The sequence below is a fragment of the Globicephala melas genome, chromosome 10, assembly GCF_963455315.2.
Source record: "Globicephala melas chromosome 10, mGloMel1.2, whole genome shotgun sequence".
NCBI classification, from domain to species: Eukaryota; Metazoa; Chordata; class Mammalia; order Artiodactyla; family Delphinidae; genus Globicephala; species Globicephala melas.
Window position 1 is genome coordinate 84,754,881 of NC_083323.1, and position 14,088 is coordinate 84,768,968.

The following is a 14,088-nucleotide window of genomic DNA, read 5'->3' on the forward strand; positions in this document are numbered from 1 at the left end:
TAAAGTATGTAACATTTTGTCACCTTTTTTTTTTTTAAACAGTATGTTTGTTGGAGAAATTGTTCTATAGACTTGCCCTTAATTTCGAATTTTCCTGATTGCAGCCCCATGATGTTATTTAACATGTTCCTTTGTCCCCTGCATTTTCTGTAAAACTGGTAATTAGGTATAGAGATTTGATCAGATTCAGGTTCAATTTCTTTTGGCAGTAATACTTCATAGGTGTTGTACACATCCTATGGTATCAAATCAGGAGACATATAAGCCTAATTTTCTCTCCTTTTGTGATGTCAGGAGCCATTGATCACCATTGCATAAATCCAGGATTTCATTAGGGTTTGCAGTCTGGTAATATTTTTGTTGTTGTTTTTTAACTTTTTAAAATTGAAGTATGGTTGATGTAAAATACTGTATGTTACATGTGTACAATATAGTGATTCACAATTTTTAAAGTTATACTCCATTTATAATTATTATAAAATATTGGCTATATCCCCCATGTTGTGGAATATATCCTTGTAGATTACCTTATACCTAGTAGTGTGTACCTCTTAATCCCCTACCCTTATATCGTTCTTCCTCTCTAACCTCTCCCCACTGGTAACCACCAGTTTGTTCTCTATATCTGTGAGTCTGCTTCTTTTTGGTTATATTCACTAGTTTGTTGTATTTTTTAGATTCCACATATAAGAGATATCATACAGCATTTGTCTTTCTCTGTCTGACTTATTTCACTTAGCACAATGCCCTCCAAGTCCATCCATGTTGCTGCAAATGACAAAATTTCATTCTTTTTATGGCTGCGTAGTTTTCCATTGTGTATGTGTATACACACACACACACACACACACACACACACACACATCTTCTTTATCCATGCATCTTTTGGACACTTAGATTGCTTCCATATCTTGGCAATTGTAAATATTGTTATGAACATTGGGGTGCATGTATCTTTTCAAATTAGAGTTTTTGTTTTTTTCTGGTATATACCCAAGAGTGGAATTGCTGGGTCATATTGACAGTTCAATTTTTAGTTTTTTGAGAAACCTCCATACTGTTTTCCACAGTGGCTATACCAGTTTATTGATACATTCCCACCAACAGTGTACAAGGCTTCCCTTTCTCCACTACCTCATCTACATTTGTTATTTGTGTTCTATTTGTTGATACACATTCTGACAGGTGTGAGGTTATATCTCATTGTGGTTTTTTTTAAATTGAAATATAGTTGATTTACAATGTTGTATTAGTTTCTGGTGTTCAGCAAAGTGATTCATATATAGTTTATATATATATATAAACTACAATGGAAAAGAATATATACATATAAAGAATATATATATATATTTTTCCATTATAGTTTATTACAAGACATTGAATATAGTTCCCTGTGCTATACAGTGCAGACTGGTAATATTTTAATATTACTATTCCATCTTCAATTATGAACTGGAATACATCTATATAGAGAAACTTTCCCTTATAAACTATTCCCTCAGGTTATCCTGAGGTGCAATTCTTCTAGGAAAGGCAAGATAAATGCTTCATTCATTCTTTGTTTAGTTTCTGTCTTCAGAATAATGTGTTGGTTTCCTAGCATTCTCCAAAGGGAACAACGAGGCTTTTTATTCTATTGTTGTAAATATCACTATGACTTTTACAAATTTTAAATGTTCCAATAGAAGTATACATACATTGATGTGGTCCAAGAATAAATGTATGTATATTACACACATGTATACAACACCAATATTACTACTAACAATTTGATCACAGAAAACAGATTAAGATTTCTTTGCAGTCATTTTTGTCCTTAGGATACTTCCCAGTGGGGATACATAGGTAAATTCCTATGTTGTAAAGACATTTGGAATAATTTTTTTCTATGTGATTAATCTGTCATTTTTCTGCATAATTAGGTTTACTTATTTTATTTCAATTATTTTTTAAATTTTACTTTGCTTTAAACTTACATATTTCCAAAGTCGATGCTACAAAACAAGGTACCTTTTTGAAAAGATTAGCTTCTTTCCTATCTCACACACCCTGTCTTCTCTATCCCCTCATGGCTAACCATTTTTATTAGTTTTCATTTATTCTTCGTTTAAAAATAATATATGTGAATACATTTCTCTATATTATTATTCCTCCCCTTCCTTAGATAAAAGATACCTGGTGTTTTTTTTTTCTCCTAAACATGTTTGTTTTCTAAACATGCTTGTTTTTCATGCTTAGCCAGTATATCCTGGTAATTACTCCACAGTAGTATACAGATACTGTCTTTATTCATTTTACAGTTGTGTACTATTTAAATATGCAAAATAACATAGTAGTTTATTCAGCCTGTCTTTTCATGATGGGCATATATGTTGTTCTTAGTCTTTTGCTGTTACAAAGAGTGCTATCATTTATAGCCTTGTGCATTCAACTTTCTGTGTTTTTGTTAGTGTTTCTTTGGGATAGGTTTCTGGAAGTGAGAGTTTTGGGTCAACACAAATGCATTTGTACTTGTCCTGAATATCACCACGTTCTCCTCCATGTCGGTTACGTAATTTTGCATTCCCACCAGCAATGTATGGTAATATCTGTTTCCCCACAGCCTTGCCAACAGAGTATGTTGTCAAGCTTGTGGGTTTTTCTCCATCTGATATGCAAGAAATGGCAACTCATAATGGTATTAATTTGCATCTTTTTTTAAAATTATGAGCAGCTTTCTATATGGTCAAGGATCATGTGATTTTTTTGTGAACCATCTGTTTATACTTCTTAACCATTTTTCAAAAGCTCTTTTAGATGTTCTTTATACATCGGGGTAGTGCTCCTTTGTGATACAAGTTCCAACTATTATTATGTGAGGAACATGTACGATTTTTCCTTTTCCATACAGCTATTCAGTTATCCCAACATCAGTCATTAAGAAATGGAACATGGCATTGTTTTGCAGCTGAAAGGGGACCAATGTAGTTGGAATAGGTCAGGGGGAGAGTCATGAAAATAAAGCTAATAAAGTCGGTACGGGGTAGATTATATAAAATTTTACAGTACAGATTAGAAATTTTCAATTTTATCTTGGTAGCAGTAGATAGACACTGCTGTGGGGGTGTTTGAGCAAGCTACCCTTGGCTGGGGGTGGTGGCAGTGGATCAATTTCTTTACCCAAGTTGAAGGCAAGACAAGCCACAGAGGTTAAGTAGTAGCAAAGGTCCCGAGGTATGTAGCTGAATTTATACTTGGAATATTTATTCAAATCCCAACATATTTAGTATTAAAAGACATGTAGTTGACTTTTCTTGTTCCAATATGGTTCCCATAGGTATTGCTAAAATTTCAACTGGCCGCATCTGAATTGCAGTAGCTGTCTGCATGGATGGTGCCTGTAATGTGTGAAGCTACTCCCTCCTGTGGGAAGCAACTCAACCTACAGCAGGTCTAGAAATCCCTTATGCAACTGTCTGGAACAGAGTGCATAGGCATCGTATCACAGTGGGCTGTACAGGGATACTAGCCATAGATTCGGCTCACTTCTGTTCTTCCCATCAATTGCAGGAATTACTAACTGCCCCACCTGTTAGCACCCCTCCTCTAAATAGTCCACAGTGAGTTCAGCTTGGAAGCTGAATCTTGCTCAAGACACATTTAGTAAATATATATCTATAGCTTTACTTTTTTTTTTTTTTTTTTTGCGGTACGCGGGCCTCTCACTGTTGTGGCCTCTCCCGTTACGGAGCACAGGCTCCGGACGCGCAGGCTCAGCGCCCATGGCTCACGGGCCCAGCCGCTCCGCGGCATGTGGGATCTTCCCGGACCGGGGAACGAACCGGCGTCCCCTGCATCGGCAGGCGGACTCTCAACCACTGCACCACCAGGGAAGCCCTAGCTTTACTTTTTAAGGTACGTTGTATACATTATTGGACAGCCCCTCTAACAAAATGAAAATATTGGAAGTTAACAAAGGGGGTGGGAAATTATGTATCAGTGTAATCCAGTCATTGTTACATAGCAGCGGTCCCCAACAATTTGGCACCAGGGACCGGTTTCGTGGAAGACAGCTTTTCCACGGACAGGGGGTGGTGGGGTGGGATGGTTCAGGCTGTAATGTGAGCGATGGGGAGCGATGGGCAGTGGCAGATGAAGCTTCTCTCGCTGGCCTGCCGCTCACCTCCCGCTGTGTGGCCGGGTTCCTAACAGACCTCGGACTGGTACCGGTCTGCAGCCCGGGGGTTGCGGACGCCTGGCCTATAGGATCCTAAAAACTCTCTTAGTGCCACCTAACTGGCAAAGGAAAAAATAACGTAAATACAGTGTTGAGTTAAAACTTTTAAGGGTCAGGTTTATAACTTGTAATGAACTGAGGTGAATTGGGATCTATTTCAGTTCGTATATGCTGAAATGAAACAATTCATTTGAAAAACAATCCCCTTGAAATGGAACAGTCTAGCACTAGGTGATAGGGTTAACACAGGTGGAGCATCATGGTTTGACTTGAAACAAACCCAGCAAGGCAAAAATTAAATAAAAAACCCACTTCTGACTGAGGCCCTTCTCTTTAAGTTCTGAACATTCTTACTTTCTTATGAAGAAAAGGGTCTGACAAGAATAAAGGGGCGTCACCTGGTCTTTGGCAAAAAATTCCCCTAAAATAGAGTGATGCAAATATATTCACTATTTAAAAACATCACTTTGGCTGCTTCACGGTGAATGGATTAGAGGAAAGCAAGAGTGGAAGTGGGGATACCAGTCATCCAGGTGATAAACAATGGAGGAAAGTAGATGGATTTGAGAGATGTTTAGGAGTTATAAACCATGGGACTTGGTTTGTCAACGGTAAGGAAGAGGAAGAGTCAAAGGGAATCGTCAACTGTGGCTAGACTTTTCCAGATAGACCTTAAGTACACATAAATGGAAAATCTCTCAGCTTTGCAGTACAGACACTAATAAAGGGAGCTTGTCCTGGTGCTGGCACGATAAGAAAGTCAAGGCCTTTAGCCGCTTTTTACACTTGCATGACATGGCTCACTGAGTGCATCGTTGGTTACTGACACAAAGCAGTGGGTTCCGCTTTAATAATCTAACGATCTGGAGCACATCTTACTCAATGTGGTGAGGATGCCCACCATCCACTGGGCTTGGCTTTATGAGATTCAAGGAAACCGATGGGAAGATGAGCCTACCTAGCCGCCTATTTGGCTCATTTTTATCCTTCATGTGGCTGATTTGCTGCTTTAGAAATGAATCAATGCAAAAGTAACTGAACCGAGTTCAAGTTGTCATTTGTATCTACCCTCAATCTTAAACCAGTGAGTCTCTGGCTTGAGCACTTGACTAGGCATCTGGTTGCGCTACTGTTTGAGATGGGGGCCACAGTGGAGGAGAACTGGACCTTTTATTTTGCTGCTGTTGTTGTAACTGCTGTTGCTGCAGCTGTGTGAGAGGTAAAGAAAATAAATTCTGTTTTGGATATGTTGACTTTAAGGTTGCTTTGATATTCCAAATGGAAATAGGAACTAGGCAGTTGTATATATGGGTCCAGATCCCAGAAGAAAGTTGTGGGCTAAAGATAAAAAAGTGAGAACCCTGGGCTTCCCTGGTGGCGCAGTGGTTGAGGGTCCGCTTGCCTATGCAGGGGACACAGGTTCGTGCCCCGGTCGGTCTGGGAGGATCCCACATGCCGCGGAGCGGCTGGGCCCGTGAGCCATGGCTGCAGAGCCTGCGCGTCCGGAGCCTGTGCTCCGCAACGGGAGACACCACAACAGGGAGAGGCCCGCGTACCGCAAAAAAAAAAAAAAAAAAGTGAGAATCCTTAGCCAAACAGATAGAAATGGAAATTATGAACATGAATGAGATCGCCTAGGGAGAGAATATAGTTAGAAGAGGAGCAAGAACGGGACTCTGAGAGAAACACGTTATTTGTCAAGGACAGAGAGCGGGCTGAGAAGACAGATGTATATAGCAGAATAGGGAAGAGAAGCTTGGGAGACTGTTTCAAGGGGAACGTGATCAACTGTCCAATGCTATTGAGAGTCCTGTAAAATGCAAACTGTCCACTGGATTTAGAGAGCAAAGTTTATTGATGGGCTTAAGCGAAAGCTGTTTTGGTATAGTGGTGGTAGCTAAAGCCAGATAGAAATAGTTTTAGGAGTGCCTGGGACGTGAGGAGAGGACACCAAATATAGACAACCCTTGAGAAGCTTAACTTTGAGGGGATGGAGAGAGATTAACAGATTTTAGGAAGCCAGGAAAGAAGAGAGAGCAAAGTAGTAATAGTATATGTGCTAAATGTTACGTAAATTTAATTCCACAAACATTTGTTGATCACATGAGGGACACAGGGCGGGGCACTGAGAATTGCAAGATGAGAGAGTAGAAAGCAGTCCTTCCCCTCAAGGTGCTCAAAGTTGAATAGGGGAGAGACAGCTAAATAATTATGTATAAGGACAGTGCAGTAACACATGTGCTAGACACAGTGGTAGCATAGTATGTTTATTACGAAGGAGAACAGGGAAGACATTTGAAGTCACGTTTAAACTGAGTTATGAATTCTTAATTGTTTTCTCGGATGACTATGAGAAAGGTATCCCAGGCAGAGAGAAAAGCATCATTTACCAGAAAACTGCATACAGCCTTTAAAGAATATGGGTTCTTGGAATGGCATTGTCTAGATATAAACCCTGTCTCCAAAATTACCAGCTCTGTGACTTTGGGTAATGACCATACCTTTGCCAAGCCTCAACATCCTCATCTGTAAAATGAAAGCTGATAATTCCTATGTCAGATTTTTCGGGAGGCATAAAAGCTGAGATGCACTGAATTCAGCAGCTGGTACACAGTAGATATTCAATATACATTAGCTCTTGTTATTACTGTAGGATTTAAAATGCAAAAAGTGTGGCAAGGTATGAAGCTAAAGAAGGTAATCAGGAACCAGATCATGATGGATTTGTCAGGAAATTCAGCATTGTTCCCAGCACTAATGAAAAGAAACTGGTGCAATTATTAGAAGACAAACTGAAGTCAGGCTTAATTCTACCAAAAAAAAAAAAAATCTTCAGGAAGCATCTTAATTATAATCTCCTGTTGATGAAGCCTAAGGCAACAGCTATGTACAAGTACCTCTCAGGCTACTAATTAGGAGGCTGAACTGCTAACCTCTAACTGTGCAATTTGCAATTTTTTTTTTTTACATTACAACATCTTGTAACACAATGTATTATTTTTCATTAAGATTGTTGCTAAACTTCAGTTTTCTAATTCTTCTCTTTATATTTTTTGGTATCTAAAATGAAAAACTGGTAGTATGGCAACGCTTTGATTTCAGTAAAAAAGCTCTTTCACCTCTACCACCAAAACAAAACAAAAGACACTAGGATTAGCTGATCATGTACTATAGGTGACCTTGAGAGTATGATAAGGGCTTTTTTTTTTTTTTTTCCTGTGGTACGCGGGCCTCTCACTGTTGTGGCCTCTCCCATTGCGGAGCACAGGCTCCGGATGCGCAGGCTCAGCGGTCATGGCTCACAGGCCCAGCCGCTTCGTGGCATGTGGGATCTTCCCGGACCGGGGCACGAACACGCGTCCCCTGCATCGGCAGGCGGACTCTCAACCACTGCGCCACCAGGGAAGCCCTGGTAAGGGCATTTTTAAGTGTAGGGTTAGACGCCATAAAAAAACTGCAGGTAGATCTAAGGAAATTTGCATTGGAACTGTGGTCTCTATCCTTTTGTCATAGTTTGGATGGATAAAGGTTTCCCTAGTCCAAAAAGTCAGTGGTTTCTCTTTTAGATTTTTATTTTGAGGTAGTTCAACTTCTCACTTACGTAAGCAATATTCCTTCTGTAAAAGAATTTTTTGCTTTGAAAAGATAATTCTGGGTCACCACTGCCTAGAGTACTTAATTTAACCCACTGAGTAATTTTTTTAAATTTTTATTTATTTTTTTATTATTTTTATTTTTCCTTTCTGCAGTACGCGGGCTTCTCACTGTTGCGGCCTCTCCTGTTGCGGAGGACAGGCTCCAGATGCGCAGGCTCAGCGGCCATGGCTCACCGGCCCAGCCGCTCCGCGGCATGTGGGATCTTCCCGGACCGGGGCACGAACACGTGTCCCCTGCATCGGCAGGCGGACTCTCAACCATTGTGCCACCAGGGAAGCCCTATTATTATTATTTTTTAAACAAATCCATTTATTTATTTTTGGCTATGTTGGGTCTTTGTTACTGTGCACGGGCTTTCTCCAGTTGCAGTGAGTGGGGGCTATTCCTCGCTGCGGTGTGTGGGCTTCTCATTGCGGTGGCTTCTCTTGTTATGGGGCACGGGATCTAGGCACATGGGCTCAGTAGTTGTGGCTCGTGGGCTCTAGAGAGCAGGCTCAGTAGTTGTGGCGCATGGGCTTAGTTGCTCCGCAGCATGTGGGATCTTCCCGGACCAGGGCTTGAACCCGTGTCCCCTGCATTGGCAGGCGGATTCTTAACCACTGTGCCACCAGGGAAGCCCTTTTTTTTTTTTTAATTGAGGTAAGATTGGTATGTAACATTACATTAATTTCAGGTGTACGACATAATGATTTGATATATGTATACACCACAAAGTGATCAACACAGTAATTCTAGTTACCATCCATACAATTGACCACTTTCACCCATTTTGCCCACCCCCAACTGTCTTCTCCTCTGGTAACCACCAATCTTTTCTCTGTATCTATTAGTTTAGTTTCGTTTTGTCTGTTCATTTGTTTTCTTTTTTAGATTCCACATGTAAGTGAAATCATATGGTATTTGTCTTTCTCTGACTTATATCACTTATCATGATACCCTCAAGTTCCATCCATGTTGTCACAAATGCCAAGATTTCCTTGTTTTTTTTATGGCTAAGTAGTATTCCACTGTATATACATACACATCTTCTTTATCCGTTCACCTATCAAGGGACACTTAGGTTGCTTCCATATCTTGGCTATTTTGTAAAATGTTGCAATTCAAATGCATACATCTTTTCAAATTAGTGTTTTTGTGTTCAGCAAATACCAACAAATGGAAGAGCTGGACCATATAGTAGTTCTATTTTTAATTTTTTGAGGAACCTCCATAATGTTTTCCATAGTGGCTGCACCAATTTACATTCCCACCAACGATGTACAAGTGTTCTCTTTTCTCCACATCCTTTCCAACACTTGTTAAATTTTGTCTTTTTGATAGTAGTCATCCTGATGGGTGTGAGTTGCTATCTCATTGCAGTTTCGATTTGCATTTCCATGATAATTAGTGGTGCTGAACACCTTTTCATGTGCCTGTTGGCCATCTGTATGTCTTCCCTAGAAAAATGTCTATTTAGATCCTCAGCTCATTTTAAAATCAGATTGTTTGATTTTTTTGCTATTTAGTTGTTTGAATTCTTTATACATTTTGGGTATTAGCCCCTTATCAGATATATGATTTGTATTCCCATTCAGTAAGTTGTCTTTTAATTTTGTTGATGGTTTCCTTTGCTATGCAGAAGCTTTTAAGTTTGATATAGTCCCACTTATTTTTGCTTTGGTTACCTTTGCTTTCGGAGTCAATCCAAAATTTCAATGCCAAGACCTATGTCAAGGATCTTACTGCCTATGTTTTCTTCTAGGAGTTTTATGGTTTCAGGTCTTACATTCAAGTCTTTAATCCATTTTGAGTTAATTTTTGCCTATGGTATAAGATAGTAGTCTAGTTTCATTCTTTTGATGTAGCTATCCAGTTTCCCACTGTATATTCTTGGCTCTCTTGTTGTTAGTTAATTGACCATATATTTGTGGGTCTATTTCTGGGCTCCCTATTCTGTTCCACTTATCTGTGTGCCTATTTTTATGACAATATCATACTGTTTTGATACTATAGCTTTGCAGTATAGTTTGAAATCATGGACTGTGATACCTCCAGTTTTGTTCTTCTTTCTCAGGATTGCTTTGGCCATTTGTGGTCGTTTGTGGTTTCATACAAATTTTAGTATTGTTTGTTCTAGTCGTCGAAAAATGGCATTGTAATTTTTGATAGGGATTTCATTGAATCGGTAGAATGCTTTGGGTAATATGGACATTTCAACAATATTAATTCTTCCAATCCAGGAGCATGGAATATTTTTCAGTATTTTGTGTCTTATTTCTTTCACCAATGTCTTATAGTTTTCAGTATACATGTCTTTCACCTTGTATTAATTTATTCCTAGGTATTTTATTCTTTTGGATACAATTATAAATGGGATTATTTTCTTAATTTCTCCTTCTGATAGTTGGTTATGAGTTTAAAGAAAGCAACAGGTTTCTATACATTGATTTTGTATCCTGCAACTATAGTGAATTCATTTATTAATTCTAACTATTTTTCCATGGAGTCTTTCTTTATACAGTATTATGTCAGTTACAGTTTTACTTCTTTCCTTCCAATTTGGATGCCTTTATTTTTAAAGTTAAAAATATCATCCTGATATCTTCATTTGGGAATTTTCCACTCCTGATGAATCCAGTGGTATAATCTTTTTACTGGAATGGTTAGTGCTGATTTTAGTATTTGATATGGCACGTATTGTTATTTCTACTTTTGATGCGTGGTATGGAGTGATTTGTGTTACCTCTTACGTATGTGTGTTTCAACTTCCCTAATTTTTTTCCGATGGTCTGAGCTTATAAATTAGGCCTCATTTTAGCATGTTTATGTATATATACAATTGGGTCGATTCTTCAAGATGTTTAATCAAGCTTATCTGGTCCAATTAGTCGAACACAATTTCCTATGATAGGAGGTCCTGAACTACTGCCAACATTGTACGTCTTACTTTAGGTTTGCAGATGTTTAATAACCACACTGAGATGATCTAAGAGTGCAGGGCAATTTCTTTCAAGCAGTGGCTTTGGATTTCGAAATTTTTTGGGTTTTTTTCCCCCAAAGATCTACGTTAACATCTGTCACCCAGTACACGTGTGTATGACTGAATAAACAGTGTTACTGCAGAATACTTACTCGACTATCCAAGATGTTCCTGAAATTTTTCACTTTGTTTCAGATACAAGAAAAACTGTACCCTTTCCAGGTGGAAACCAGTTAAGCTGATTTCACGAACTACTAGTGGGTTGTAAAAGGCAGACTGAAATCGCTCCTCTAGTAGTCTCCGCTGCTTAACTTCTGTCCCAGCCTTTTGGAAATGCATTGCAGAAGTTACCGAGCCGCAGCTGCGGTTCATTCCCAGAGGGTGGGCAGGTTTTCTTCCTGGGAAGCAGCAAGGCGCCAAACTACAGCCCCAGAGTCGGTGGATGATGCGGGGCTCGACCCGTTTCCCTGCCTACCAGCTTCCTCGAAGTCCGTCCCGCCTCCTTTATCTGCTCTCCGCGAATTTAGTGCCTCCCAGGAGAAGTGGGCCGAGCGCCGAGCGATCGATGCCTCCTCCCCGCCCTGGGAGCCGCCATTTTGGGGGGAGGAGAAACACTTGTATGGGCGGCTGCGGGTCAATGGGATGTTGACTGGCTTCTGCTTCTCTTGCCAGCGCTGTGGAGCCGGGGCAGAAGCCTCCACCGGGGTCGCTCCTCCGGCTGCCTCTCCGGAATGAGGCCTCAGTTCCCGCGCAGGACGGCTCCCTTTTTCTTCCGAGAGTAAGTGGCGGCGCGGCGCGCCCCCGCGCGCCCTCCGCTGTCAGTTACCCCGCGCGCCCCCGTCCCTCCCCCGCCCCGCTGGGCGCTCGGCTCAGACTCGCTTGTTTATTTCTGCAGGAGCCCAAGGAGAGGCCGAAGCCGAGACGATGCCTGGGAAGCTGAAGGTGAAAATCGTGGCCGGGCGCCATTTGCCGGTGATGGACCGAGCTAGTGACCTGACTGATGCCTTCGTGGAGGTTGGTGCGAGGTCCTGCCCCTCCAAACACAGGGAGCGCCGAGCCCTGTGAAGGATCTTAGTCACCTCGCCCGCAGCCTCTCAGCCTATTCCCCTGTCGACCGCCCTGCTGGGTGCAGTGCTTGTACAGCCCTCCCTGGAGGGCTGACTGCCGAGACTGCAGCCCATGTGATAGGAGCACTGCTCGCAGGCGTCCGCGGCGCGGTGTGCCGCGCGGGGAGGCTGTTACTGCTCTGCCTGCAGGTTGACCCTGATGTCAGGACTCCTAACAGGCCACCTGCCAGTCAGGACATCCCAAGGTGTGACCACGCGGCCACTGAAACACACACACACAGACACACACACACACAGACACACAGACACACACACACACACACACACACACACACACACACCCTTCGTTGGCGGGGGGAGGGCAGCTAGCTTTTAATGCTAGAGTGATGGAGATGTCTAAAAAAAAAATTGTCATGATGAGCCAGAGCATTAGAACGATAATCATTTGGGCTATTAATGTTTGGAGTTGATAGATGCGTGATAATATACAGCCTGATTCAATATCAATATAAAATATTGTTGATGTTCCCTAAAGATTCTCTGACCTAATCAGACATTGCCATGGCAGTACTCAAGCTCAACTTCATTTTTATGTGAGAAACAGTTACTGGCTGTGTTATTGGGCCAGATGATAGGTAATGGGGATACACAGATTGCCAAAGCCTAGTCTTTGCTTTCCGGTATCTCAGAGACTGACCCACACAGTTTAGGTTAATAAATAATAGCTAATACGTATTGAATCTCATTATTGCCAGGTCTGTGCTAAGTTTTTTTCAATTCTTAGTCCTTATAACAGTCCTGCTCTTGTATTATTTTCCCATATTGTAATTGAAGTACCTGAAAGACACAAGTTTTTTGTTTGTTTGTTTGAATATCACATGGACTTTTGTTTCCAAGCAATATATACATGTAATCAATTAAAACATATCTGAAAGGAACCATGAAACCTGAGAACTGCTATGGGGACTTGCTGGTACATAGGAGCCTAGCAAATTCAGGAAACAAGGGAAAATGTTCTGAGATAACATTTGCGTCGTCAATCTCTATTGACTGTTTTTACAATTAAAAATATTTTATAACTTAAAAAAAACCCTAGGAACAGTAAATAATTTGCCCAAGGTGCCTTAACCTTGTAAATCTCCAAAGCCTAGTGGTTTGTTAATACACGGTGCAAATACTGCCTCTCCAGACAAGATGATGAGTGTTTCTGTAGACTGTGGAAACTTAATTCTGTCTCTGAAGGTTTAGGGAAGCTTCCTAAAAAAAGTGACATTTGAACTGGGCCTTGTAGGGTACCCAGGATTTTACCAGGCAGAGGGAACATCAGAGGCACAGAGTGGCATACATGGTGTGTTAGGAAACCATCTTAGTTTGGGATGTGTCTGAAGTCAAAGCGGATGTGTGCGTAGTGGAGGTTGTGAGGGATAAGGCTGGGAATGTAGGTTGGCACCAGCGCCCTTTTCTGTGTTTTTTGTAAATAGAGGGTAAATGGGGGAAGTTCTTCAAGCAGAAATGAAGTAAGATCATGTTTGGATTAGGTTGTTTCTTTGTAGGATGACTTGAATGGTGATGTTATCGATGGACTGGATAGATGAGAGATGAGGCAAGATCAGTTAAGAAGGTGGTAAAATTACCCAGACAATATGTGCACGTTTAGAATGGCAATGGGAATGGATTAAAGGGGAAAGATTTGAGGGACATTTCTTAGGTAAAATTCTCAGGGCTTGGTAACAAATGGCTTTTGCTGGTGAGGGAGGGGTTGGATTAAAGGGTGACTCATTAATTCCTTCTTTCAACAAATAGTTACTGAGTGTCTGCTCTTTGCCAAGCCCCATGCTAGTCACCGATCTAGCTGATGCATATGTGATGGTGAAGAAAATAGACTTGGTTCCTGTTTTTATGGAGTGTATATTTTGGTGGGAGAGCCAGACATTAAAAAGTAAAGAAAGAGTACATTTATTTATTTATTTATTTATTGGCTGTGTTGGGTATTCGTTGTTGCGCGCGGACTTTTTCTAGTTGTGGCAAGCCGGGGCTACTCTTCATCGTGGTGCATGGTCTTCTCATTGCAGTGGCTTCTCTTGTTGCGGAGCACGGGCTCCAGGGAGCGCAGGCTTCACTATCAGTAGTTATGGCTTGTGGGCTCTATAGAGCGCAGGCTCAGCAGTTGTGGCGCACGGGCTTAGTTG

General features: G+C 41.1%; 1 protein-coding gene across 13 annotated transcripts in view; it reads left to right on the forward strand.

The window, feature by feature from the left end:
- Window positions 1–11,419: 11,419 nt before the first annotated feature.
- The window catches only part of C2CD5 (C2 calcium dependent domain containing 5), an 82,538-nt gene continuing 79,869 nt past the window's right edge, over window positions 11,420–14,088 (forward strand). For all 13 annotated transcript variants that reach the window (XR_009565435.1, XM_060305948.1, XM_060305952.1 and 10 more), the window contains exons 1-2: window positions 11,420–11,610; window positions 11,728–11,846. Coding sequence is in view for 12 of the 13 variants with exons in the window: in XM_060305948.1 (XP_060161931.1) it covers window positions 11,757–11,846 (90 nt within the window). In the remaining variant the exon portion in view is untranslated. The remainder of the gene's footprint in view (window positions 11,611–11,727; window positions 11,847–14,088) is intronic.